At 44.8% G+C, this 27895-nt stretch overlaps 1 protein-coding gene across 1 annotated transcript in view; it reads left to right on the top strand.

Moving 5' to 3' along the window:
* The window catches only part of GIPC2 (GIPC PDZ domain containing family member 2), a 60817-nt gene that overhangs the window by 14911 nt on the left and 18011 nt on the right, over window positions 1-27895 (top strand). Inside the window, exons 2-3 of the mRNA XM_003770324.3 lie at window positions 10362-10547; window positions 19827-20007. Of these exons, the coding sequence (XP_003770372.1) occupies window positions 10362-10547; window positions 19827-20007 (367 nt within the window). The remainder of the gene's footprint in view (window positions 1-10361; window positions 10548-19826; window positions 20008-27895) is intronic.

Raw genomic sequence — 27895 nt, 5'->3', positions numbered from 1 at the left:
TTTCTAGCAGATTTGGGCTTAAAATTCAGAGCTTGTAGTATATATATATATATATATATATATATATATATATAACTTTTTTTGGTTTCTTTGACACTGTTTAGGCTGGAGTAGACTTTCATTTCTTCTGCACGTAGGACATTCCATGACTATCAGTTCATTTCTGTGTCTTTAGTCAACCCCAGGGGAGAGTAAAGAACAGAGCAGACTTTTGAACAAAATCATGAATCCTATCTCTCAGATTTTCTTGTGTTTCTTGCTATTAGTGGTAGCTTTCCATGGGATAACACACCATGTTAGAGGCAGACCATGTTATCGAAAGGACTGCAAACCAGCCGTTTCTGCCAGTTTGGACAAGGTGCCATGTTTGACATTTTGGCAGGTTTGTCAGAGGTTTCTGAAGAAGGAATGGACCAACTAAGAACACTCAAGGCCATACTGTCCCCCTTTAATTTGAGTTAGAGGGAGGCCTTTCAGCTCTTGTGGAGAGCTCCAACTGGTCTGACTTCCCAGCTTCTAAGTTTAGTGGGCTGCTGCCCTAGAGAGCTGCTCTCAGGCTGAGGACTCCAGGCAGAGCCCAGAGGGAAGAGGTTTCAGTGTTGTGTATTTCTTCTTCACATTAATCAGCTGGACTTGTTTGTTTTTTCAGGAGGGATTTGCTAAGAAGATATGGTAAAACAAAACAAAACAAAAAAAAACAAACCCCCCCCCCAAACTTCCCTGAAACTGGGGGTGCATGATTGTCCCCAGAGATGGGGTGTTCAGACTAAAGTAACAAGAGAGTGAGGCTGAAAGGTTCTTTGCATGTCCTTCCCTCTGAGGCTATCTCCTATTTACTCTGTGGATCTGTGTCTGTCTATCTCTCCCCCATCCCCATCTGCCAACTGAACTTTATTTACAAGTCATATCCCATACACTGGGAGCTCCTTAAAGACATGTTTTTCTTTGTATCCCTAATGTTTAGCACACTGCCTGGCACATCGTAGGTGCTCAGTAATAGTTTGCTGCTTGACTAATGGGGAAGTTCAGGCTCAAGTTTGAGGCTTGAAGTCCAAGGCTCATTTTGCCTCCACCTCCAGCTCTGATATTCTTTTCCCTCTTTTCTGCTGAAGTTCCCTTTAGGTGTAGCTCATTGCTAAGCCCCAAGGTCCTGCAGCTGATGATACTCCTTTTTCACCACAGGCACAGGTTTATTGAAGGTGCTTCCTTATATCTGTCCCCTCTGCCCCCTCCTCACCCTGGCCATGTTTGCCCTCTTCTCTCAATTAGGGAGTTTCTGCTGCAATGTCCATGTGAGGAAGTGCTCAGGCAGCCTCTTGTGTCTCTTTCAGCTCTGCTCCTAACTCTCCGGACTTCTCTACCTTGCCCCCCTCCTTCATTTTACCTCGTTCTATGTGTTATCTTTCTCCCCATTAGACTGTAAGCTTCTTGAGGGTAAGACTGTCTTGCGGTGTGCTATTGTTGCTGTTTTTGCTTGTATTGCCAGCTCTTAGAAGCCTGGCACATGGTAGACCCCTGAAAAATGCTGCCTCTGTCTCTGTTTTTCTCTCTGTGTCACTCTGTGTCTTTTTCTGCTCTGAGTTCAAAGTGGAGACCAAGGCATTATCTGCTCCCCGTCGTCCTGCGTCCCATATCTTATCAGCAAACCTTTTTGTAAAAGGCAAATTTAAGTCCAGCTGACTAATGTGAGAAGGAAGCCACAAGTGGGAGTTCAGAAATAACAGCAATACTAGAACCCCAGTCCCTCTGGGAACTCCCTATGGCCATAAGAGATAATGCTCTGTCACTTTTAGATCCGCTGCATCCAGTCCAACCTCCTCTGATCAAAGCTCAGTTCCACCTTGGCAGTGAGCTGGGCTCCTGTCCCTGCCTCCCCCTTCCAGAATCCCTTTCTTCCTTCCCACCTTCTCCCCAAAACCTTTTGTGACACCTGCTATTGTTCCTCACCCCAAACTGCCTTATATTTGGATATTTTGTATTTACCCTTTTAATATTTAACCCGAAATGCACACATTATATCCACACACGCACACATTGCATCCACACACACATTGTATTCACACACACACACACGCACACATTGTATCCACACACGCACACATTGTATCCACACACGCACACATTGTATTCACACATACATTGTATCCACACATGCATATATTGTATCTATAAATGCACAGATTGTATCCACACACACATTGTATCCACACAAGTGCATGTAGATACAGGCTTGTCTCCTCCACTAAGAAGTCTGCTTTTTTTGCTCTTTGTACCTCTTGGCATTTAGCACAGTGCCTGGCATGCCCTAGGTACTTCACAGATACTTCTTGATTATTGATCATGTTCCACAGCCACCAGGAAGATTATAGTAGGATGCCCACAAAGCCATCAAGTATTGAATTTACATTTCCCATATTTTATTAAAAATGTAATTTTGCCTTTATTATCTTGAGTGGTGAATAAGAGTAGTCTCCCTAAGCCAGCAGAGCAGGAAAAGAGATTCCTATTTTATTTCTGACATGCTGCCGGATGACCCAGGAGAGCTCATTTAGAAGTGATTCATTTATAGAAAGTTCTCCAGCCTTGGAGGCCAAGCTGTGGATACTCTGCTCCCAGAGGTCTAAATAGAGAGCCCTGGCTCATGTTCCCAAATCTCCCGTGCTGTCTTGTTGCCAATTTTATCTCTTCAGAAGCATGAAGCTTGTTTCTGGATGGCCATTAGTAGTGGAAAAGGTGGAGGCAAGGACACACTGTGTGTGTGTGTGTGTGTGTGTGTATTCTCTATCTTTGTCTCCATGTGTGTTTTGAAACAAGTGCTAGAAGTTTGGTATTTTCTTGTCATGGAAACATAACAAATGAGAGCATAAATGACTGAATACATATTTCTACTACCAGAGCAATGACTCAAATGTTTTAAAATGTCTTTCCAATTGTGACTTCCAGTTAAGATAACAGACAAGATCATGATGTATTGTTCTTTTAATATTCGGGCACCTTTGGTGGTGGGCAGCTAGAGTCTGTAACTCGCACTTCTAAGAGATTTAAGTTTGTTTATTTTTATTGAAGTTTTCATTGTAATATCTTGTTGGCACATCCTCTTAATTTCTGCCTGTATTCCTTCTCTCTGCTTTACCTAATGAGACATCTCTCGTGACTTAAAAAAGACAGGTCAAAAAGAAAAGACAAGAAACGTCCCAACTGAATCTGACAGTATCAGCAATGTCCCCCACCCTCTCTCAAGCAAGGGAAGGAGATCACTTTTTGTCAAGTATTCTTTGGGGATAAGCCAAAGTTGTTATAATTACACATCATTCAATTTCTTTTGTTTCTTTCTTCTTAAGATTTAATTTAAAGGTAGCCTTTCTGTATGTAATCAAGAGTTAACATGACAGAAGGAATAGCAGACAGAAAGCTCTGGGGTCAAATCCTTGCTCCATTTGACATGGAAGCCCTGTGACTATGTCTGTCTGCTCTCAACATCAGAGTACCTGGGACATTTACCAAGGATAAATTATTGATGAGCTGCTATCTGCATGGGAGTGGAGGCAGAAAAGAGTTTCCATATCAGGATGTCCTTGCCTTAAATCACAGGCCCAGATCCTCCCTACCTCCAGTTCTATAGTATATTTTCAGTCTATAGATAGTATGAACTGAAGCTGTATATGTCATGTGCATATATTCAGTGCCCTGAATATATATGGTAATAATGATAGTAGTTCATACTTATCCATAAATATATCATTAATAAATGTTAAAACCAGTATTCACACCTCAGTCCCCAGGATCCAAGCCTGGCACTGTTGCTATGGACGGAAAAGTCATTTCAGTCATGTCATGACTTCATTTGAGGCTTTCTTGGCAAAGACACTGGCTAGAGTGATTTGCCATTTTCTTCACTGGCTCATTTCACTGATAAGGAAACTGAGGCAAATAGGGTAAAGTGACTTACCTAGGATCCCACAGCTAGAAAATATATGAAATCAGATTTGAAGTCAGGAAAAAGAGTCTTCCTGATTCCAGGTCTAGCACTCTCTCCCCTGAGCAGCACTATATAATTGTGGGCATGCAGTGGAGCTTAATAAGTGTTTATTAATTAGCACTACATAGCACCATTCCTGGCCCATAGAAGGAGCTTAATAAATGTTAACTGATTGATTGATTCTGGTGCTTAGCACAGTGCTTGGCACATAGTAGGCACTTAATAAAATGTTCCTTGACTTGATTTCATTTCTTGGGAAGTCCAGTTTGTTCCCCATCACCCCAGGGAGGTGTCCCTTGTGGGGAGCCTTTAAGGAAGTTAAGGAGCTGTTGTAATTCATACTGTTTTTCGTTGTCCCTTTGAAGTCCCTTCTATCCCTCCCTTGGTCTTGCTTGATTGTCTTTGTGGCATTATTAGTGGGTAGCCACTGCTCTCTTGTCGAAATGCTCTGGGGCGTTGGTTCTCAAACTTTTGGGTCCAAGGACCATTTTACACTTTTAAAAATTACCCTCTTCCCCCCGCCACTCCGCGAGAGCTTTTGTTTCTGTGTGAGATATCTTGACATTTACCACCTTCGAAACTGAAATGGATAAAACTGAAAAGTTAATTAGTTCATTTCAAATGATAATTCCGTAAAATGTTGACATAATTTGTGTGTGTGTGAATATAACTGAACTTTACAAAACAAAACCGAATTGAGATAATGGCATTGTCGGATTTTTGTCAGTCTTGCCCCCTGTCTGGCCAGGCTGCTTCTGGTCCCATCCCTTGTGATGGCTTGTTCCAGACTTGGGAAGGAGAGTTTTTCTAGGATTATTTTGTGAAATTAGTTCCTCTCTGGAAAGGGACCCCTGGGCCAGAGACCATGTATTAGATGAGAAGGGCCAGCCCTGGACCACAGTAGGGAAGTAGGAGTGGAAGGAACAGGGCTATTTCCTGCTCCTCCCTGTTGCTTCTGACCTTTCCCTTAGATCATCCCAACCCTCTGATCTGCCACTGGCTGTTGGGGGTGCAGACTTCTGGGGCTGGGAGAGCAGTGGACCAGAGAGGCAGCTGCTGGCACGGCAGTCGGCATCCTGGGGCCAGGAAGAACTGTGCTCAGTTTCTATTTCAGACACTTAGCAGCTGTGTGATGGTGGGCAAGTCACTTTCCCACAGAAGCTCTGTAAAATGAAGATTCTGAGGTTCATTGGAACAAAACTAATCCTCCATAGGACAGCCCTTCAAATGCTTGGATTTCATTAGCAAGCCCTTAGGAGGCCCTTATTGTGTGCCTAGCACTGTGCTAAGGGCTGAAAGACTGCTAGAATGACTCCTGAGGTTTCTCTCCTGCTGGCTAAACATCCTAAAGAGCATGGCCTCATCCTCAGGCTTCCCATTCTCTTACAGCTTTGGGCTTGGGGTCCGGGTCTCCCCTCTTCTTCAGGCTGGAAGTTATAAATCATCCCAAACCTGATCAGTAGGGAAGGGTTCGCCTGCTCTGTTTTCCTGACCTGCTCCTTATCTGCCCCTTTGGAAGCCTTGTGTCACCCCTCCCCCCTGACTCCCAGACACTCCTAGACATCATGGTCTTAACATAGTCCAGACCCTGTTTGGCTTCTGTTCTTCTAGGAAGCAAAACCAGCACCCCTCCCCCCAAACCACCATTCCTAATTCCAATCCCTTTCACAAAGTGCACATTCTGGGGGACTTTCTTGGGGAGATTCTTTTGAGCAAAAGCTTTTCCTGCTTTCAACTTCTTGTGTAAACCAGGAAATTTCTCATTGTGTCTAACCTCCTTGTGAGTCAGAGGGCCCTCATGAGAAGCTGAACCAACTTATTTGAGAAATGTGTTTCCTCTCCCACCCTAACTATGTTTTATACTAGAAATCTGGATGTTTTCTCATAGTTTTTAGGTGTTTTTTTTTTGTCAAAGAAGTGATAAAATCAGTAAGAATTGTGGAGGGTGGTGGAAGAAGGTGGAAGTTAGAGGAAGGAAACCCTTTAAAATGCTGCCAGGAGGGCAATGATGAAGGCTCAGAGGCCAAAACAGGGGAGCCTGCTGGGGTAAGGTTGCTGCAAACATAACTCTGTGTGTGTGTGTGTGTGTGTGTGTGTGTGTGTGTGTGTGTGTGTATTTCCTCCTTTGACCAGCTCAAAAGAGAGTAAGGTTCAGATGTTTCTGTCCTAGTTTGTATAGATTTCTCCTTTCCCTTCAAATAAAGGAGACCATTTTCTTCATCCTTCTTCTCCTTCTGCCTTCTCTCCCGACTCCTCTCCCATATATTCCTCTTGCCCATTCATCCTTTTAAGGTCATCAAAACATGACCAGATCACTGCCAGGCCTTCTGTGACCCCTAATGATGATAGCATTCTGAAGCATCATTTCCCCATTTTAAGATTTGAACAGTTTTCCTTTTTTAGCCCTATTTGATCCATCACTTGCTTATGCTGACCTTTTTAAATGTTTCTCTTGACTCCTGGGTTTGGACTTCAGTTTTTCTACAGCTTTGGGCTTTTCATCAGGAATATTTGGCCGTCCTCTGTTCACTGAACGGCCATTCCCCCTCTGGAACATTATTTTTAGTTTTTCTGGGTGAGCTATCTCTGACTGTGAGCCCTTATCCTCCTCATCTCGGGTCCCTTTCTCAATCTGTCCACTGTATATAATGCAGAACTGGACAAGAGCAAACAAAGCTGCCAATGGCTTCTCTGCCCTACACAAGGTGCCCCCTAGGCTGGATCTGAAACCTCTTCTAGTCTTTCCCTAGAAAGATCTTTCCAGGCTAGATCCTGTCCCCACTGAATGCAGATCTCTCCGTTCTCCCTATGTGACCCTGGGGAACTTGGTGGTCCTCCTTCCTGCTGTTCCCCCATTTGGCTCAGCTTTGGCAATCCATACTTGGAAGGAGATTACATTCTAACAGGAGTGTATGTTCTAGATTCTCAGTAATATATTAGCGTGTAGGTTCCTTGAAGGCCGAAGTTTTTGGGTTTCTTTTTACTTCTTGTCTTTGGAACCCCAAAGCCTATCAATGGAGTCAAAATAAGAGAGAGTAGATGAAGGCCAAAACCTAGCATAATGCCTTTACATTTAGAGATGACATTTGTACAACGCTCTGAGATTAGCTAAGAGAAATTTGTCAGTGCTTAATATTAAATTGAAAAATGCCTTTCAGGATTTCAATCTTACAATTTAGACCTTTGCTCTTGAATTTAGTCTCAAATGAGATCACCAGTTGTTATCTTTCTCTAGGGCTCCACAAAGTTTATGGCCCTAACCTTACAGGTACTTTCTCTGCCAGACTGGATCGCACACACTATTATAGGCCGTCTGTTTTAGTTTTATGGACAAAACCATTTTACCTTGGGTCAAGAACCTTCCTAAAGTAACTCTCAGAATTCAATGGGGCCGGCTGGTCTCATACCCCATTTCTCATATGGCTCATATAGATGGGACTTCCTAATTTAGTGGAACTGGCACTGAATTACACTTTTTTGGAGAAACTTTCAAAAAGACCAACGAGGGGAATTATTCTTCTCCTTATATTTCTTCTTACCACTACCTTTCTTCTGTAGGAAAGAGCATTCCAAATTCCTTGAAAGGATTGGAAAGAAGACCATTCGTTTAATACAAGAAAATTCTTTCCAGCCCCTTTACATTAGTTTACATCCCTCTACATCCCAAACTGAATTCCACGCCCACTTACAACTAGCAAGATCCTTAACCAATTTTAACATTATTGTTAGAATTGGAGAGTCTGTGGGTTAATTACCTTTATCCCAAACAGAACAAATGGCAGGCAACAAGGCTCTGTGTTGGGCCAACACCTCTCCCCATATTGCTTTTGCTGAGCCCATCAATGGAGTCAAAACAAGAGAGAGTAGATGAAGGCCATGTGACCAGCTAGGGCACCTCAAAGGCACCCTCTATTCTGGTACCCCAAGGAGACTGCCAATTGTCATTGGTTAGCAGACTGTCTATTGATGCTCAGTATCTTTCCAAGGTATTCTATTGTGGGTCCTCACGTCTCTCCTGGAAACGGGCTGCCCAGCCAGTGGGTGATCTCTGCTCATAGATGCATCCTTAAAACTCTCTCTCTTGGTTCTTCTCTCTGCAGCATCAATCTAACATGTTAATGTGGACAAAGAGTTTTACAATTATTGTCCCATTTGATCCTTGCAACAACCCTTTTGGAAATGCTAGTAGGATTGTCATTTTACAGGCGAGGAAAACAAGGCAGGTAGAGGTGCAGTGACTTGCTCTGAAGCACACAGCTAGGAAGTATCTGAGGCTGAATTTGAATTCAGGTTTTCTTGACTCCAGACCCAGCACTCTAATTACTGTGCCACCTAAACTGCTTCCTCCCTTCTTCTCTCCTTCTCTCCTTCCCAGTTGACCTCTGAAGTCCATTCTAACTCCAAATTCTCTGGTTTATTACTGCTAGCCCCATTCAGACCCCGACTGTCTCACAGCAAGCATACTAAGAAAGTTAATCTTGAAGGGTTTTCCTGTCCTTATTCTCCCCTTTCCAATTTACCCTGTAGGAGCCCAGCAGATTAACTTAGGAGGGTGACATTTTGATCATTCTCTTCTTAATGAAGCAATAATTTCCTAACACTTGCCAAATTTAAGTCTTAGCTTGACATTTGAGGCTGTTTACAATTTTTTGGATACACTTGCTAATAATTACATCTATCCATCATGGCATTGAACTCTCTGGGCATAAGGGGCTCCCTATCATCAGAGCTTTTTCTAGAGAGAGAGGCTGGCTGACTACCATCAGGGATACTTTAGAGGAGAGTTTGGTTTGGGTGGATACAGGTAACTTTTGAGGCCTTTCCACCTAATTGACATTTCAGGCCTTTCTTGTTTCTTATAATCATAATCTAAGACTGTCATCCTCAACTTAGAAAAAATGACTATTTTGTCTGGTCTTTCCATCTGGAGGACAATCTGTTTCTGTCCTTCCCTTACTGAAACTGACAAAACAAAAAATTTTCTAGTGTTATCAAGACCAGGAATTTTTCTTTTTTTAAAAAATATTTTATACTCCAATAACATGTAAAAACATTTTTAATATGTATTTTAAAAGTTTTGAGTTCTAAATTCTACCCCTCCCCTTCTCCCTCCTCCTCCTCTTCTCTCTTCCTCAGATGGTTAGTGATCTGATATAGGTTATCCATGTGCAATCATTTAAATATTTCCATATTAGTCATTTTGTGGAAGAAAAGTCAAACAAACAAAAAAAGAAAATTGAAACAGTTTGCTTTGGTCTATTTTCAGGTCACATCAGTACTTTCTCTGGATGTGGATTGCATTTTCTGTCATGGGTCCTTTAAAATTATATTGCTGAGAAGAGCTAAGTCATTCACAGTTGATCATTGTCCAATATTGCTATTCCTGTATGCGATGTTCTCCTGGTTCTGCTTCCTGCACTTTGCATCAGTTCATATATGGCTTCCCAGCTTTTCCCCCAGTCCTTCTGTTCCTTATTTCTTATGATATTCTGTGACAATCATGTACTACTCCTTGTTTAGCCATTTCCACAACTGCTGGGCATTCCCCCAATTTCCAATTCTTAGCCATAAGGGCCACTAGGAAAGTTTTGTAGGTAATTCTCCTACAATTTTCCTTTTTTTTTTTTTTTTTTTTAGTCCCATATGAGCTCTTTCAGAAATGAATGAATCTAACATGATATTGCTGGATCAAAGGGTATGCAGAGTTTTGTAGTCCTTTGGGCAGAGTTCTAATTTACTTCCTAGAATGTAGTCTAGAGGTTTTTACTCTTTTTTGGTTGTTGTTGTTCCATAGACCCGTCTGACAGTGAGTGAAGCTTACGGACCCCCTTCTCCGAATTAAATACCTATGTGCAATTTGCTATATGATAAGATACACATATGATACATATATGTCCATATAGACACACATGTATACTACACACACTCATCTACATGTGCAGCTATGTACGTACATACATACACACCTGTAAGTGTGTGCCTAGATTGTAGAAAGTGAGCTCTTTCAGGGCAGAGACAAATTTTCAGTTTCAGATTTGATTGCCATTAATGGCCACTTAGTAAGTGCCAGATGAGTTGACTGAAGACTGGCTCTTTCTCTATTTTGGATTCGATTTTGATTTATTCCTGTCGTGGAAATGGCAGTGCTCTTGGCTCCTTTGATTTTACGTGGATGCACTTGGGGGATTGCTGCAGCCCAGGCTTTGGCAGATAAGCCTGTCACCTGACCATCATTTCTAGGATTAAGTAGATGGGAAGAGGCAATGGAGGTATAGACTTTTGGAAAATCCCTCTCCCTCTCCCCCCCCCCCCCCCCCCAAGCTGGTCATATTTTGCCTTTTCCTAATGAAGATTAAAATGTTCTCGTTTCCCCTCCAAACAGATCTTGTACTGTACTTTAAACACTCCCAAGCTTGACATGGAAAGACTCTTGGGATCCCAACTGGGGCTGGAAGATTCCATATTTGCCCACGTGAAAGGAATTGAGAAAGAAGTGAGTGTGTGTAAGTCTGAGGACACCCTTGGCCTGACGATCACGGACAATGGCGTTGGTTACGCGTTTATAAAGGTAAGCTGCTTCGTTTTTACGTGAGCCTATGGCCATCTGAGTCGGTGGTCTTTATGACCAGGCTACTTAGAAAACCAGTGATGGCATGGTCTGCCCAAAGTTCTTCCTATTCTTCCCAAAGAATTTTTTTTTCCCGTAGGGTTTTTTTCCCCTAGAAGGATAGGGCTGACACTGCATAGTGTGGGGAGGGCTGCTCCACACCGAGATTTTATGTAGCCCCACTCCTCAATTGCTTGTCACTAGTAGAGCGAAGCTGCTGTCTGCTCATTCTCCTTGTTGCTCTCTTGGCTTCTTTTAAATCCCTTTAAAAAGAACTCTTTTCAACTATGCGGGATACTTAACTCGGAGCCCTTGAATTTGTAAGAACACCTTGAAATCTATATTGTGACATATTTGTTCTCCTATATCATATTTCCATTGATCTGCCCCCTTCCCCCATCTTTGTGAGTTCCTTGAGAGGGCAGAAACTTCCCAGGATGGCCAGGCTTCATTCCCCTGCTGGCTGGCCTACTGACTCTCTGGACTTTGCTATCACACTCCCATGGGGGACCCTCCACCCTTTTCTGATCCATTTTGTGTGTTGTTTACCTCCTTTAGAATATCAGCTCCTTGAAGGGAAGGTTCTGTCTTTCCTTTTGATTGTATTTAAAGCCCAGAGGACTAGCACTTCCTGAGGCTTGCCAAGCCCTGTTCAGGCTGCTCATCTACCTTCCAAGTCCATCTTTCATCCATGTCTCTCCTGGGGCTCCAAGAAGCTATAGCATGCAATGGCCACACTCCATAAAACCATTTTGGCGGGTGGGCCAAATTAGACTGAAGGGAACCAATGGATGGGCCCAAACCCATGAGTGAGTTAGAGGGAGGCTTTCCCCAAGCATGCAAAGGGCTAATGGCCCTAGGAATGGGCCATTAAGAACAACTTGTTCCAGTGGCCGTAAGGGGGCTGAGGCAGCTGCTGTGGAGTTAGACATGGAGAGCCCAGGGTCATCCCATGCACCCTGAGCCAGTTGGGCTTAGATGACTCTGAAAGACAGAGTGAGGCTGATAACTTTGTAGAACTTTGCCTCACTTAAGTCCAATTCACACCTGAATCGAGGATCTCCCCCTCCACTCCTGCTCCCCTGATGTTACTGGCTCTCTTCAAAAAGGAAGGAGGAACAACCATTTATATCCCTGGGGCTTGTACAGTTCCTGGCTTACAGCAAGTGCTTAATAAATGCTTGTTGAATGGGCTAGCCTTTTATACATTGAAAAACCCCATAGAGGGGGACCGCAGAGCAAGCCCCACTGTCCAAGAGCTCCATGACACATAAAGGGTCAAAACCCCTTAATTATATGGTTCTGTGGTGGAAATACTGGGTAAGGAAGGCCTGAAGGCAAGAGTGAGAACTTGGGGAGAGGTGAAGAAGAAAGTCCCAGACATTTTCTGGAGTGATTTAATCTGATTCAAGGAGAAAGTCTGGATGCAAGGAGTTCTTGCTATCTTCCCTAAGATGGAGTTCACCTTCCATTTGTCTCAACACCCGTATTGGGACAGGCGCCATCATGTGGCTTTAGGTGGTGAAACAAAAATCCATCCTTTGTCCTGACGCTGACAGCCTTCCACAAAGATATTTAATTCAACAAATATTTCTTAGCTGCCACAAGTGTGGAGCTAGGTGTGGGGGAGATAGACTAAAGTGCCCTCACCCTTAAGGGGCTTGCATTCTGTAGTGTACATGGGGGAAGGAAGCTCCACTAGAGTCTGCTCGAAGGAAGTAAATAAAAAGCGATTTTACAAGGGAGAAAGAGGCAATAACTGGGGGCATCAGGAAGACGTCTTGAGGAGGGAGAGATCCCTGACACTAACCAGGAAAAGCTTGGAGTAGGAGTGTTGGCAAGGCAGGTGAGGAGGAGTGACCTCAGCAAAGAACTGGAGGCCCTCGAGAGCCACCTAGTCTCAGCCTGGTCTGAGGGAAGACGGTCCGAAGTCCTGGGGCTTGATGGAATGGAAAATCCTTGTGGTGGGAAAGTCATGCAGAATTATCTCCAGGAATTTAGGCCATGAGGCGGAGACTGCGCTATCTCTGCGCCAGCTCGGGGGCCTCGCAGAGGGTGGGCAGAGGAGGAGGGGGCAACAAATGGGACAAACGCTCTGGGACTGTTGAGCAGGGCCTCGGGCTTTCTTTCTTGGGGATGTCCAACTCGTTGTGCCCATTTCCCAGTACTAGGCCCCCTTCCTTTGTAGGAAAGGCGACACACTTGAGTCAAGAGTTTAGCAGCCTAGGACAGCATTTGAGAGGAAATAAGAATGTCAGAACATGAGCTTTTACAATCTCTGCTTCACATCGGCATGGAGGCTTTGCTGTATTTCGGGGGAAAGGCTGCTGCACTCAGCCTTAGGAAGCCCTAAGGTTCAATCTGGCTTCTGACACTCCAGCTAAGGCAGTCTGGGAAAAGGGCTTGACTTTCTGGGTCTTGGGGGATCAGTTCCCCAAGATTTAGGGATGTTAGAGCTTTGATAGAGAGTTTGCCAAGGATGAGCTCTTGGAATTTTTCTCTACAAAGCTGTATACGCAGAGAAGTGGGGAGGAGAAAGGAATACATGATGACCCCCAAATAAACTAGGATGTGCCTTGTTCAGTTGGGGAAGAAGACTTTGGCGAAGAGACCTGAGGATGGCAGCAAGACTGCTGGACGGTCCAAGCAAAAGGCGCCATGTGTCTGGCTCCACTGTAACCTCAGATGGCAAGGAGAGAAAAGCACTCAATGCCATGTGGATAACGGGGAAGGGGAAGGGAATACGGGATGTTTCTAGAGTTCTTATTCTGTGCCAGACACTGCTGAGCGCTGATTAAGAAGAAACAGATGCTTTTATTCACTTTTCATTTCTTAAAAAAAAACATTAAGTAATTAATTAAAAATTTGGGTAGCAGTGGAAGCAACTAAACAGTTAATAGAGATTTATATTCAAGCATTCTAACCCTTTTCAGGTAAGTCCTGCTCATTTTCCTTCTCTTTTTTCTTCACCTTATTATCAGAAGGGTTTGATTTCTCTGGCTCTGCACTTGTCACTCTGTTATTTCATTCAGATGTTTTCAGGTTTTTTGGGGAGGTGTTATTTATGCTTCTCAGTTTTAGTAGCAATATAGGTTCTCCACTTGGTGTACACAGCATTTATTTGTTCTCTTTAGTTGGACACTTACAGTTTGGAGGGCTTGGATTTGCTTATTTTTTTTTTTTTATATTACATGTAACATTGATGTGAAAATTTTGGTTACAGGGGCCTCAGTTTTCCCACTTGTAAAAAGAATAGGTTGAACTAAATGGTTTCAGGGTCCCGACAAGCTTTAAATCTTTGATTCTTAAAACAGATAGGAGTTTTGTTTTTGAAGAAAGGGGTTTGCTTCTGATAACACTTTCAAGGCATTTTCCCAGCACCGGCCATTTGGGACTCTTATTATTACTTCCAGATTGCTAACCAAAAACATTATTCAAAAGGGATGCTTAACCTGAGGTTGTGGAAATCATGTGTGTGTGTGTGTGTGTGTTTGTGTGTGTGTGTGTGTGTGTGTGTGTGTAATAGAATACTCCAGGAATTTCTTTCTAATTCCATGTTGGTTTGTTTTTACAAACCAGATTTTTACAAATAAGATTCTGGAGGATTTCGGTGGGAGTCACCAGCATATCAAAGGGGCCAGGACTCCCCCACCCCCCCACAAGAGGGGGCAGCTTTTAAATTTTAAATTTAAAATACTTTTAAATTAAAAATGACCATGACTTCTGCCAGCATGGGTCCTTTTTAGAAAGTGAAGTTTCTTCTTCTTCATTAAGTGGGAAACTATTTTATAAATAGTCATTAACCTCATTCTTTTCAGTGTCCTGCTTCTATCTATAGACATTTTAAAGATGTAATGATACTCTATGGTAATAGGACTAGAATGTCACATTCTCTCCATTCTGGGGGCAGATCCATTTAAATCATTCCTTTAGGAGCAAATTGTGCCCTGGGCCAGAAGCCATAGAGAGGAGTTTCCCTGCTTTCTTCCTCCTCCCCATTCACACTCTCTCTCCCCTTTCCCCTTCTGCTCCTTCTCTTCTTCCTCCTCATCCTCCTCCTCCCTTGTACCAGACACATCATCTTCTGTAATAGTAATGCTCCTACTACTCCCTCCCCCCAGCTTCTTCCCTATCCCTCTGCTCTCTTTCTTCCCTCCTTCTCTGCCTCCCAGATGGACTCACCCTCAAATACTTGTAAAATACATACAATTACTTTTAAGGTCATCCTGTGGGAAGAGCCCTGCTGTAGAGATAGACAAGTGGGTTCCATTCTCACTTTCTTCCTACCTGTGGACCAGATGTTTTATCTTCTCAATAGACTCAAGAGCTCTGAAGTTCTCATCACTCTCAGCTGAGTCTTTTTTATGTGTGAGGTTATTGGAGTTAAGTGACTTGCACCGGGTCACAAAGTTAGGAAGTGTTTAGTGTCTGAGGCTGGATTTGAACTCGGGTCCTCCTGACTACAGGGCAGGGGCTGTTTCCACTGTGCCATCCAGCTGCCCCTCTCCTATCCTTCTCAACTGATGATTCTATTTGATGACAGGTACTGTGCATAGGAAGGATGGGGGAAGCCACATAACCTGCCCTAGAGGAGCCTGAAAGCAGTGTTCATACAAGAGCAAATACCAAATCTTTTAGGGAGTCAGAGAAAGAAATAAGAAGTGGGGGTAGCCAGGATAAACCCCAGAGCCGAGGGTGTTCTGTGAGGCAGAGGGGAGGAGAGCATGCCCTCTAGGAGGGGACAAAGCCTGTGTCAAAAGATGGAGAGCAAGCAGCTCAACTCGGCTGGCATACACTGGGGTCCCAGAGCTGTTCAAGCGTTTCTAAGATTGTTGATGCCGTTCCGTTCACAAAGGAACAGCAGGACAATCAGATTAGAAAGGAGATGACAGACTTTAAAAAGTCTGGAAGAAGGGCTTGTATTCTGTAGTTCAGTCAGGGAGGGAGCCCCTGAGCTTCACTGGAGGCAGAGGGCTGCTTCGCCACTCATCACCCCAAGCCTGGAAGAGAGGAGGCTTGGAAGGAGGCTGGCGTCCAGACACCTGGGACCCTGAAAAGAGGCTTGAGCACTGAAGGACAGCTTGGAGAAGAAGGCAGTCTGTAAGAAGTCTCACGCTGGTCCAGGATCTTACCTCAGTTTTTTGTTGACTTTCTAATGCTTTTATTCTTGGTTTCATAATGATTTTTTTCACAGCCAGTATGTGCCAGGAATCTTGCTGCCTTTCCAATCACATCTCCATCTAATCACTCTGCCCATCCTCTCTTTTCCTATATTTTGACATAATCATACATTCTCTGAAGAGAAAGATCTTAGTTTATTTAATATTTGTCTCTTCTAGCATGTAGGACGCTGCTTTGAGCTTTGTAGGTGTTTAATACTTTGAATGACTGGGTCTCTGCAATTTGGATGCCTTCCTGGCCAATGAGTCTTGGTTTTTTGCCCGTGTTCTAGCAGCATTAGTTTTCAGAAGTTCTGGTTAGTCACTGGGCTCCAACTTCCTCAGTTTGCCCTGTTAGAATATAAACTCCTCGAAGGCAAAGACTCCACTTTCTTCTGTTCTTTATGAACATTTGACCATATCCCGAAGGCTGAAACTCTGAAAATGTGTGCCTGAATCCGACAGCAGAGCACTTAAGGCTAATCACCTATTCGCTGTGAGATAATGGCTCAATAAGCATATACTCAGATGAGATGGTGATGTGATGGCTCTCCTCACCATTGGTGCTTGCTGAATGTGTGGTGGTGAGGTAATTGTCGGCAAGGATTGGAAGGCTGAGGGAGAGAGCTCAGGGTCACTTGGCTGCAGGACAAGGAAGAGAGAGGCTAGAGACTTGGGACTCCAGAATCTAGGATTCATCTTTGGCAAGCCACATGGCAGCTTGCCTGCCTCTTTCACTTCTCCTAAAGACCAAGGACTTTGATCCTGACTCTGATTGATCCTGAGACCCTCCAGGGAGCTAATCTGGACATTATACCTAGCTGTTTTTCATTAAGAGGAAATGGACCCCTTTACATAGGAAGTCATCAGGACCGTTGTAGAGCTGATGTTTCAGTGTTCTGTCACTAACCGTGTGCTGACTTTTGGAGTCCTTGTTGATCTAGCCCCTTCCTACTTTCCGAGTCCTCTAGATATACTTCCTTGTTCCCCTCCATATATCCCGACATCAGGTAACATTGGCCCTGTTTTGGTTTCTTTCCTCTTGCTTGACTCTTCCTGACTTCCTTACACTTCCCACTCTCCTTTTCCTGCCTTCTCTGGAATCCTCCAAATCCCAGTGAAAATCCTGTCTTCTATAAGACTTTTCCCAATTGTTTCTTTCAAGACGACCTCCACTTTATCCTTCACATCTCTTTCATGGATGTCGGTGTCTGCCCATTCATTATCTGCCCTATTAGACTAAGAGCCACTTGAGGACAAGGCTTTTTTTTTTTTTTTTTTTTTTTTTTTGCTTTTCTTTGTATTTCCAGTTTGTAGCAGTCAGTGCCCAGCTTACAGTAGGCACTTCGTAAATGCTTTTTGACTTGATTTGTTATTCCTTTTTTCATATTGTGATTGTGGGGCAACAGACTGATCTTTTTTTTTTTTTTTTTTTTTTTGATGACACACGATCCTTTTTCTTTCAGGAAGGTAATTAACCCAAATTAACTGTCAGCTTGTGACAAAGTATTCAGGCTTTATTCAGATTTTCCTACCTTTCTTTCTAAACCATCGATTCTCTTCTTTCTCTATTTGAATTCAAGACCTTCACTTTCCCATTTTATCTTTTCCTTTAATTGCTTTAATTAATGTAATTCATTCAACTTTCCCCTTTCTCCAGCGGTTACTTAGGAGACTCCTTTCACTTGCCTGTGATTACACTGGAGCTCTAAAACATAATAATTAATTAGGTAAATTGTTGTGCCAGACGGAATCCAAAGAATGACTCAGGGAAGATCAAAGCCAGGTTTTTCCCAGTCCTTTTTATGCTGAACAAGTCGGTGAAGATTTTGCTGAACACAGTGTGAGGCTGTTTTTAGAGACTATTATATTCTGAGCATTCACTTTTCCTTCTGTCCCCTGAGTCTTTCCATTGATTGGATTTCGTTGGGTTTTCTGTGGGCAATCAAGGAGGGGCCACCCCAGTTTCTCACTGATCCAGGAGCAGCTACTGTGGCTCTCCAGTGAAGCGCATCCTGGCAGGTCGAGTACAGAGGGTAGCAGAGCTCAGGTTTCCTTTGCTTGATCCTGACGTCCTGGAGAGTAAATGAGCTCTGTCTGAATGGGCGAGATCAGGTTACTTTCATGAAGGAAGTTAATTAACTCTCAGCCATGTCATCCTGTGACAAAACAGCATGTTGTAAGATTTTATAGTTTATGGAAAAGTTGAAGTCCAAACTGACTTTTGTATTTAATGAACAAAATAGAAAACTGAACAAATAAAAGCCACTGAACATGTCTTGATGAAGAATTTTTGGTAGCCAAATGCTGTTCTAGAGATTACTGGTGGTGTTGGTAATATGAAACCCACTTTTCCAACCTAATTTGGTCCAATAAGAATTGATTTAATGAGCAGGGCCCAGCCTTTCTAGCTTTGACAGGTTGGGTGATTCTGTTGGGGGTGGATGGGAATAGAGCCGAGGACATTACACAGAAACAAATGAATATAAACCCGACTATGGTTTTTCCGCAAGTCTTAGTGAAATCTTTCCTTTTTATATCCTGGTGATCTTCCCTCCCCATGGAAGCTTCCCTTGTGACATGACAAAGTTAGTCACCCTAACTGACTGACAATGCTTGCCACACTACGCCTGTGGCCCCTCATCTTTTTGCTAAGAGGTGGAAAGTTTGTTTCATTATCTGAGTGTTGTTGTGGTCACCCAAGACTGCTCTGCATTCACTTAGCATCAGTTCATGTGTAACTTCCCTTGTTTTTATTTCTGGTCCATGCGAGGGGAAAGAGGGAATTAAAACCATGTGCTTTCAGTGAATCTTAGGATTTGGAAGGAAATGTTCAAGTCAAAGCAGACAAACCAGGCATTGGAACTCAGGGCCTTGGATTCTTTCCATTGCTCTGTGGAATTATGAGAATTCATAATTCTGTGGTAGTAGGGAAGCACTTGGAGTTTTCTGCCACATTTTAATTTCATAAAGGTCTCATTGAAATACCCTCCCTGGAGTCCTACCTTAGCAATTCACCACCTTAGCAATTCACCAAGGCAAGAAGGTTGGGGGGACACCCTGGCAGGTCCTCCCAGACTGGAAGGGCTGGAGACAGACAGATGCACCCACAGCTTCGGTTACTTTCTATGTTTCATCACCAGAAAGAAAGTTGGTTGTCTGAAGAGGAATCCTTTGACCTGGAGCCACCCAGGAGGACTGCAGTGGTGTGGAGGGATTAGGCAGCTCAGTAGGGTTATGCCCTGGGAACACTTGGGTTCAAATCTTCCTGAGCAAATCACTTAACTACTGCCTGCCTCTGTAAAATGGGGGTAATAATAGCTCCTCCTTCCCAAAGTTGTTGTGGTGATCAAATGAGATAATACTTGCAAAACTCTCTGCAAACTTTAAAGAGCCATACAAATGGCAGTTATTTCTATTGTGGTCTGTACCTAGGGCTGTGATGGAACCAGATGTACCAGCTTGCTAATACATTGTCAGATCTTTACTTTGAGCATTTATCCTTTGGACATCAGTAAACTTTACAAATCAGAGCTTAATTTATCATTTGGTTAATATTTTAGGCTTAAGAAATTGATTGAATAATTGCAGTAATGCAGAATAACTTAAAACTGCACGCTATATTCACACTTAAAAATTATTGTTGGCTTTTTGAGGAGTCAGTAGTTAAGCATTCACCAGCATACTCTTTCCCTTCCCACTCCCATCTTCCTCATCTGTGAAGGTTGCCAGATGAAGTCCCAGTCCTTTCTGGGACCGAAGTGACAAAGAAGTCTTTTTCAAGATGAAAAAGTTTAACAGTTTGACCGGGTACTTTCAGGATATGATTAATGCTTGTTTTAGGTACCATGGAACTGGGGGAGGGAAGGATGATGAGAACTTTCAAGCTGAGGACATTCCTTCATTCACCAGGCGAGTTTATCTACGGGGACGTACCCCAACACTTCCAAATCAATATTGCTGGCTGTGTTTAGAATTCCTATCAGGGCACTAATGGGACTATGAAAGTGAGTCTTTTGAAAAATGACAGGAATCTCTTGAAAATGTTTGTGACACGTTTACTGTGCTCTTCCCCTAACAGAAAATTAAAGATGGCAGTCTGATGGACTCTGTGAAGACCGTCTGTGTGGGGGATCACATCCAAGAGATCAATGGGGTAAACATCGTTGGCTGGAGGCATTATGACGTTGCAAAGATGCTCAAAGAGCTCAAGAAGGAACAGTTGTTTTCGCTGAAGTTAATAGAGCCCAAGAAAGCTTTAGGTGAGCTTTTCTGAGAGCCCATGCGTCTTTGCCAGGGACACGTGACTGTGATCCAAGGAGAGCCTGGGCCGTCCTGGGGTCTGGCTTTTGCCTCGACCTCAGGTACTTTCTTAAAGTACCCTGGGCCAAAGGGGAGGGAGGTCACTCATCCACCCCTTCTCAAGAGGAGGAAACTGAGGGCTCTGGGCTTGCTGGAAAGCCTTGGGTCTTCTGGGCTTGGAGTCCCTGGAAAACTGGCAGCCTGTTAGAGGGAGGTGCTTGCAAAGGAGCTTGGACTTCTGTCGCCCAACATGGCAGGCTGCGTGCTGGGCTTGTCCAAGAGGAAGCTGCTGCTCAGACTCAATCCCCTGATGATATTATACACACACACACACACACACACACACACACACACACACACATTGTCACAACTTTCTTTGGAGCTGCCAATAGCCAAAATTTTAAAATTCAGCACAAGTGGCCACTTTATGCTAAGCACACAGCTAGAAATAATGCCATTTTTTTTTTTTTTTTTTTTTTTTTGCTGCTTTTTGAGGGCCAGAAGAGCTTTCCCTTGGTGGTGCCATCCCTCCATGCCTGTTTTGGCTCCAGCAGCTGCCTTTCAGCCTGGTCTTCAGTCCCCTCTGCCTGCTCCCGGGATGATTTCTCAGCAGGAGACGGCCTCCCTGGGTTCCTTACCATCCCACCTCTTGGGTCTCTAACAGTCCTCTTGGCTAGCAGAACCCACTCTAGGCTGTGGTGACCCCCCTGGGTGTAGCCACCCTCCCCCCAGTTATTCTGAGCGTTGGCCACTTACAACCAAGCCGGGGAGAATGACTCTTTGTTCTGAAATGTGAGTGGCGCTTTTGGGGAGACTGAGCAAGATGGAGCAGTGGACAGAGTGCTGAGCCGGGGTCGGGCAGCCCAAGGGCACATCCAGGCCCAGCCCCTTACTGGCTGCTTGTCTGGGGCAAGGCACTGTGGCCCCGTCTGCCTCAGTTTCCTCAGCTGTAAAACGGGGGATGATAACAACGTCCGTCTTCATGCTGTGTGTGTTTGTATTTATCAAGCACCTGGCACATAGTGTGCATTCCTAGAGTGCAGATATGCTGAGAAATCACGGGACAAAGTTCAAATCCTGGGTGAGCCACATGGGTCCCTTTGGGCCTCCGTCTGTAATTCAGAGGCCCGAGGATGGCCCTAGAACCAGAGATTCTCTTCCGTTTGCCCATCCCACAGACAGGGCCGGGGACACCCGTTGGCTTTGCTCTGTGCTGGCCCCAAACTGCCGGATTAGGCCTGAAACCCGGGATCCCCCGCATGCTCGCAGATCCCCCGTGGTCAGAGGGGGCCGACACAGGCCTGGGCCTGCGCAGTAGGTGCGGTGCAGGCAAGTACGAAGCTGTGCCAACCATGGTGGGCAGAGTGTCTGGGCCACCCAGTGCCTCGGCGCGGGGTGTGTATGTGCTGTGGGGCTCTGGGGAGCCACCTGGGAATGCAGGGAACAGTCCAGGGACCGCACGTGTGGCCAGGGCGGTTCCTTGGGCGCTCGTGTAGTCCCGCCCTTCAGAGCTGCTGGCTTTGGGCAGCCACTAGTCCGAGGACAGTGCTGGTGGGAGGGGAATGGGCCAGGAAGGGCGCGTGCCTCAGGAACCGCGTTCCAGGGAGGGCGCGTGGACTTGGGTGTAGCACAGCATTCCAGGGATGGCACATGTGTGTAGTATAACATACCAGGGATGGCACATGTATGTAATACAACATTTTAGAGATGGTAATGGACTTATATGTCAGGGTAGATGCATGTAGCACAATGTTCCAGGATGATCCATGTATTAAGTACAATGCTCTAGGGATGGTACATGTACATGCATGTAGTACAACTTTCCAGCTTGGTGCATGTATGTTGTACAGTATTTTGGGCACAGCAGAGCCTTTTTGATCATGTATATGTATATGTGAAATATCACAGCATATTTTTATATTATAGAATATAGTATATATAATATGTTACATAATTATATAAAATGTATGTCATATATTATATTTATAACAAATTTTTACATTACACATCATAATTTATAAATAATGTAACACAGTATATTAATATACATTATATATTATATTAATATATAAAATAATATAATAATATCAACAATAATAAACTTATAATATTTTTATAACATTAGATTCGGAGCTGGAAGCAAACTTGGACTTCATTTAATCTAATTCCTTCACTTCCACCTTTATTTTTACAGATGAGGAAGCATGTCAGAGGCAGGATTCAAACCCAAGTTCTCTGAGTCTATGGGGACCTCCCCTCTCTTTAGGGATGGCCCCTGAGTACCAGAGAGGCTAAGTAGTTTTTCTGAGATCATACAGAAGGCCATGTCAGAGGCAGGATTTGAATCCAGGTCCTCGGTCTCCAAAGACCTTGTTCTTTCCCCTGCAGCCTCTCTGCTTTCTAAAAGCAAGCCCAAGCTCACACTTCCATAGCATTTTAAGGATTTCAAGACATCTTACAGATTCTCTCCAAGACAGATGCTATCGCTGGGACTTCTTCAGTTTTGCAGACACAGAGATCTTCTTGGGAGAAGGTTTGAACCTGGAGTTCTGGAAGGCTAGGTGGAGGGTCCTGCTTGCAGGAAGAAGCTGAAGACACTCCGATGTATTTCCCTGCCGGGCTCCACCACAGAATCGTGGCCCCTGTTCTTGGGGTACCGCTGGAAGCCTCAGTTTACCCACCTGTGCTCCCTCTTGGCTGGCTCCTTCCAGTCCGGGCCAAGAGGTCCGGGCAGCCTTCCTGGTCCTTATCAGGGAATGTCTGGAATGATGATTGAGAGATGGTTGAGGTCATTTCCTTTTTCTCTTCTGCCTTTCCCAATGACCTCAGCTTGAAGTTGGCCCAGTAAAATAGAGCATTTTCCCCAGGCTAAAGAAATCTGTTCTTTCCTTTAAAGACTAGATCTCCTCCCACTGATTTGTTAACCCCTTGAGGCTTTATTTTTCTTTTAAACAATCTGGCCAATTGTACTTTTCTTTACCCTATTTTTCTTTTGTCTCTTTTAAAAGATCTTTTTTGAACTCTTTCAAGAGAGCTTTTTGAGCTGGAGACCAGTTCATTGAGGTTAGAAACCTCAAGGAGGGCTGGGGGTGCTGCAGGCTCTCCCTCTGCGCTGAGTAGGGCTGGCCAAGTCTGGCCGGTTGTGCGGGGGTTCAGGGGTTCACAATTTGCTTTTTGTGTTGACTTGGAGGTCTTACAGTTAGTCCTCTGACCCATTGGCTTCTGAACCAGGAGAGAGTCACCCGTGCTGCTGTATTTTGGCAAAGAGAGTGGGGCTAGATTCCCTGCACCTGGTCTCCCCACACAGTGCCCATGGCCCATGAGACAGACCTTCCCCAGTCCTTCCAAGCAGCTTAAGCCAGAAAACTATTATACTCTGAATGTTTGTGGTTCTGTGGCTCCAAAGATCTGTTCGGAGGCTCGATCCAGCATTGATTCTGAGGGATGTCAGGGCAGTTCAGGCAATGTCCTGTCTGCTCCCCACCATCTTGGCTCCCTTCCTAGTTTTAAATAGCATGAATGTCACTTCCAAACCCTCCTGTGGCAGGAGGTGGAGGCAAACCTCCAGGAGAGATACAGGGACTTGCTGTCATAGCTGAGGCCAATTTTGAACTTGGGGCTTCCTGACTCCAGGCCCCATTCCCCTTCTTATCTGCTGCCTTGGGGATGATGGTGAAGGGGACAAGGAGGCAGTAAAAAATGGGGAGTATAGAAGGGGAGGAGGAGGGTATGGAGTTTAGAGTGGAAATCAGAGCAGGAGGATGCCCAGGGAAGGTCTGGGAGGGTCACTGGTCAGCTAGAAGATCACTAGGCTGTGAATAAATAAAGGGGCAGCTGTGGCCACCATGAAGTCAGGGTGGGGCTGTTTCCCAGGTGTGGCTGAGGTGAAGGTGGAAGGAAGTTGAGGAAGGTGGGGGGGGGTTAGGCCCCTGGAAAGGGGGTGACCCCCGGGGCAGGACTTCTGAAGAAAGCTGGGGGAAGCAAGCAGGTCCGCATTCAGCATCGTCTATGATGTGTGTGTGACAGAACTTGTCAATTGAATGAACTTTCCAGAAGAGGGGGATGGAGCAGATTGTGGGGGAGAACCCCCCACAATTGTGGAGCAGAACCTCTGGGATTGGCTTTGGGTAGTGAGGAGGTACAGCTTGCCTCTGGCTCTGGCCAGGTCCACGCTGCTGTGAGATTCAGGGGAGCCCTCATTGGTCCCAGATTTGTGCATCACCTTTATCTCAGCCTTTTACGTTTGGGTTTTTCCCTCTCTTTGTATCTCTGACCTTAGTCCCGTGCCTGGCACCCAAGAGGTGTTTAATCAGTGCTTATTGGCTGACAGCATGATCAAAAAAGTTTGCATACCCATTCTCCAGAGCGATGGATTATCGCTAACTGTTTCATGTAAATGGAATGGTTTCTAGGCCATGGTTTCCAGCCTGAGTCTATGAGCTCTAGATGGTAAAGAACCTTCTGCTTAATCTGAAGTTTCTCAAAGTCTCAAGGGGCGATATTGCACAGTGGATAGCACGTTGCACTCGAGCTCAGGAGGACCCAGGTTGGTTGCCTGCAGGAGGGACCAAGCTGCCTCGGGGAAGAAGACTCGGCCCATTTGTAGACCGGTCAGTATTTGTTAATGCTGCACAGGGCATTGGGGTTGCAGTAGCTTGAATGGGACGCAGGAAACTATTTCTACTCAATCAAGGTGGGTTTTGTTTTTAAAGATAATGATAGAGCTTGTGAGCCCGTTTTCTCCCTTGTAAAACCAGGTTAGATTGTCCCAGGAAGTCCAGAGAACATGGCCAGCCTTTGACTTTGCTTTCCCTTGGACGACCCCAAGTGGTGAGCGTCGGTCTAGTCTCCTACAATCCTTTTCCGTGGGGATTCTACAGTTTTTGCTTTATGGGAACCAGACTAGTTCTTTCCTCTGGTAATTTAGGTGTTACGAAAAGGCCTGCTGTTAGAAGTGGTTCCCAAGGGCAAAAACCTCAGGAAAATGTATTCATTTTGGAACAGATGGGGAGGATTATAGGATTTAGATTGAGGTAATTTTATTTATTTTATCATGTTCTATCACTCTTACCAACTGCTGAAAGGCATGTCTTAATGTATGGCAATTTTTAAAGACAATATAAATGAAATTAAGGTACATTTGTTGGAGATATTGAGAATTTCAGAAATATCTCTTGAGATCATTGAGTGAAAATAGATGATTATTCATTTCATTTTATTTCATTTATTCTTAAGAATTTCACATATTCCTTTTGAATTTCTTGTGATGTCATGACACTCCTTGGGAATTATTGCTCTCATCTTGGGAAAATTGACTGTTATAGAAGAATGATGTCTATCTCCTTAGTCTTTTATCTTGATTTTACTGTAGCATAGTCTTTTGTTTATTGTCTATATAGCACTTTGCTCTTCTCTAAGCATGATGGTTTAGAATATATGTATATGTGGCATAGACGCTATGAAAAGAGCAAAGAATCTTTTTTGTTTAAATGTTGGGTCTTTCCAGTGTCCAGGATGGAATTCTGCACATATTAAGTGCTTGATAAATGCTTTTTAAAAAATTAAATAATGAAGTGTAGCCAAATATGAATAATCTAAAATAGAAAACAGTCAAAATGTTTGTGAAATCGCTGAATATTAGATTTGGAATGAACCAGAGACTCTCCTATTCAATTTGCTCATTTTATAGATGAGAAAACTGAAATCTGGAGATGGGAGTTGGTTCGGTGAGAAGGGCTTGTGAGAAGGACCCAGTTGGAAGGAGACTTGGAGGGCTTGGGAAGTAATGGTCAGGGATTTAAATTTGGGAAGGATGAATTGGAAGAAACTAGAGGTTGGAGCAAAAGAAGAGTGGCCAGAGCTGGAAGTGACCTGGGGAGGAACTTCTCTACACGCCCCTGACCTCCCCTGATCCTGACTCTCAAGTCAGGGCTTCTCCTGTGGGCAGGAGTTTATTCCGCCTTCCCTCCCTCCCCCACAAGTCTTGCCCTTCAGTCTCTTTTTTGGTCATCTAGGTTTATCAACTGGAAATCAGTCTTGCCTCTGCCTTTTCCTTCCCTGCCCCACACTCAGAGTTGTGAATTTCATGAATTCTCTGTCCTGGTAGTTTTCATGGCCATTTCCTTCCCTCCATCCACGTGGACATCATCCAGATTTGGGCCTGAACCACTGCCTCAAGCCTTGGATCCACACCCTCACAGCTGCCAAAGTGTGACCCGAGCACTTCTTTCTGCTCAAGTGGCTCCCTGTGACTTCTAGTACAAAATACAAAAGTCCTCATGTGTCCTGCTTATCACCTCCCCCTCCATCTTCCCCCTCCTATGCTTATATTCTACATTCCAGACACTCTGGTCTGCTTCTTCCTTTATGTAGATTATAAACCATAGTCTACCTCCATACCTTGGCAGGGGCGGGGAGATGGGGGTGTACAGGTTTGAGGGAAGACTAGCCCCTCTAAAATGAGACCTTTACAGGGCTGCTCCTCCACCATCGGCGACCACCCATCCCCCAACTCTCCCCTGTGGTTTTGAGAAGCTGTAGTGTGGGCAGTGCTCACTCCCTGCTAACCTGGCAGACTGGCTGAACCAGGCTGAGGGCATCCAGGGGTCTCCAGCCTATCAGTGATTTAGGTGTTTCTACCCCAATCAGGTGAAGACTTCCCCCGGGGGAATAGATGGATAAGAACAAGTTAGTCTCAAAGGTGGTAAAAGCAGGTGCTGTTGAGTGCTTAGCTCTTGGTCCATTATTGAAAATGACAAGACCACCCCCTGCATCCTAAGGAACTGTCAGGTGTTTTCTGCAAATGCCAGGAGGAGGATGGCCATCCACGCCCAATGATTGCAGCTCCAATCAAGGCCTTTGGTGCTCTGAGTCACAAGGGCTTATGGAAAATCCTGTCAAAATTTGGTAGCCCTGAGAAGTTTATCAGTATTGTACGGCAGTTCCACGATGTCACGCTTGCCCAAGTTCTGGGCGATGGGCAATGCTCTCACGCTTTCCCAGTCACCAGTGAAGTGAGAGCAGGCTGTGGGCTCACTCCTGTGCTTTTTAGCATGATGTTTTCTGCCTTCACTGAGGACAAACATGGATTCAAGGTCGGCTATCACGCTGATGGCAAATTCTTCAACATGAAAAGGCAATGAGCCATTCTCTGCTGCTTGTGCTAATTCTGGCCAATTAACACCAAGAAAACACAGTCCTCCATCAGCCAGAACCACGTCATCCATTTGTGGAACATCGGTTACGGCAAACAGTGAAGTTTCGAATGCTGTGGCTAAGTTCACTCCCCTTGGCGGTCTGCTTTCCAGGGATGTCCACATTGATAACCAGACTGACACATGCATTGCCAGAGCTGGCTCGGCACTGGGGAGACTCGCAGGGAAAGTGTGGGGGAGGAGAGGCGTTGGGCCCACCACCCACCTACCCCTGAGCCAGCTGAAGGTCTGCAGAGCCATCATGCTGACCACATTGTTGTGGCCTGTGAAACCCAGACAGTCCCAGCGCCATGCTGGGAAATGGAATTGCTTCCATGTGAATGGTCTTAGGAAGCATCTGGAGATCACCTGGCAGGATCAGGGACCGGACCCTGAAGTCTTCTCTCCAAGCTGACAACTGGACTGCAGAGAGCGCAGCTCCACTGGCCACGTTGTTCAAATGCCAAATGCACACTTGCCCCCCCCCCCAATATTATATGGAGAATTCCCACAGGGCAATGCTCCCAAGGGGGTCAGAAAAAGCAATACCAGAACATTCTCCAGGTCTCTTTTAGGAGCTTTATCATTGATCATATGACATGGGGGACACTGCCACAGGACCGCCCAACAAGGCAGGCCCTCATAAGAGAAGGCG

Source organism: Sarcophilus harrisii, chromosome 4, assembly GCF_902635505.1.
Source record: "Sarcophilus harrisii chromosome 4, mSarHar1.11, whole genome shotgun sequence".
NCBI lineage: Eukaryota > Metazoa > Chordata > Mammalia > Dasyuromorphia > Dasyuridae > Sarcophilus > Sarcophilus harrisii.
The sequence above is the reverse complement of the archived record's forward strand: the minus strand, read 5'-3'. Positions and strand labels throughout refer to the sequence as shown.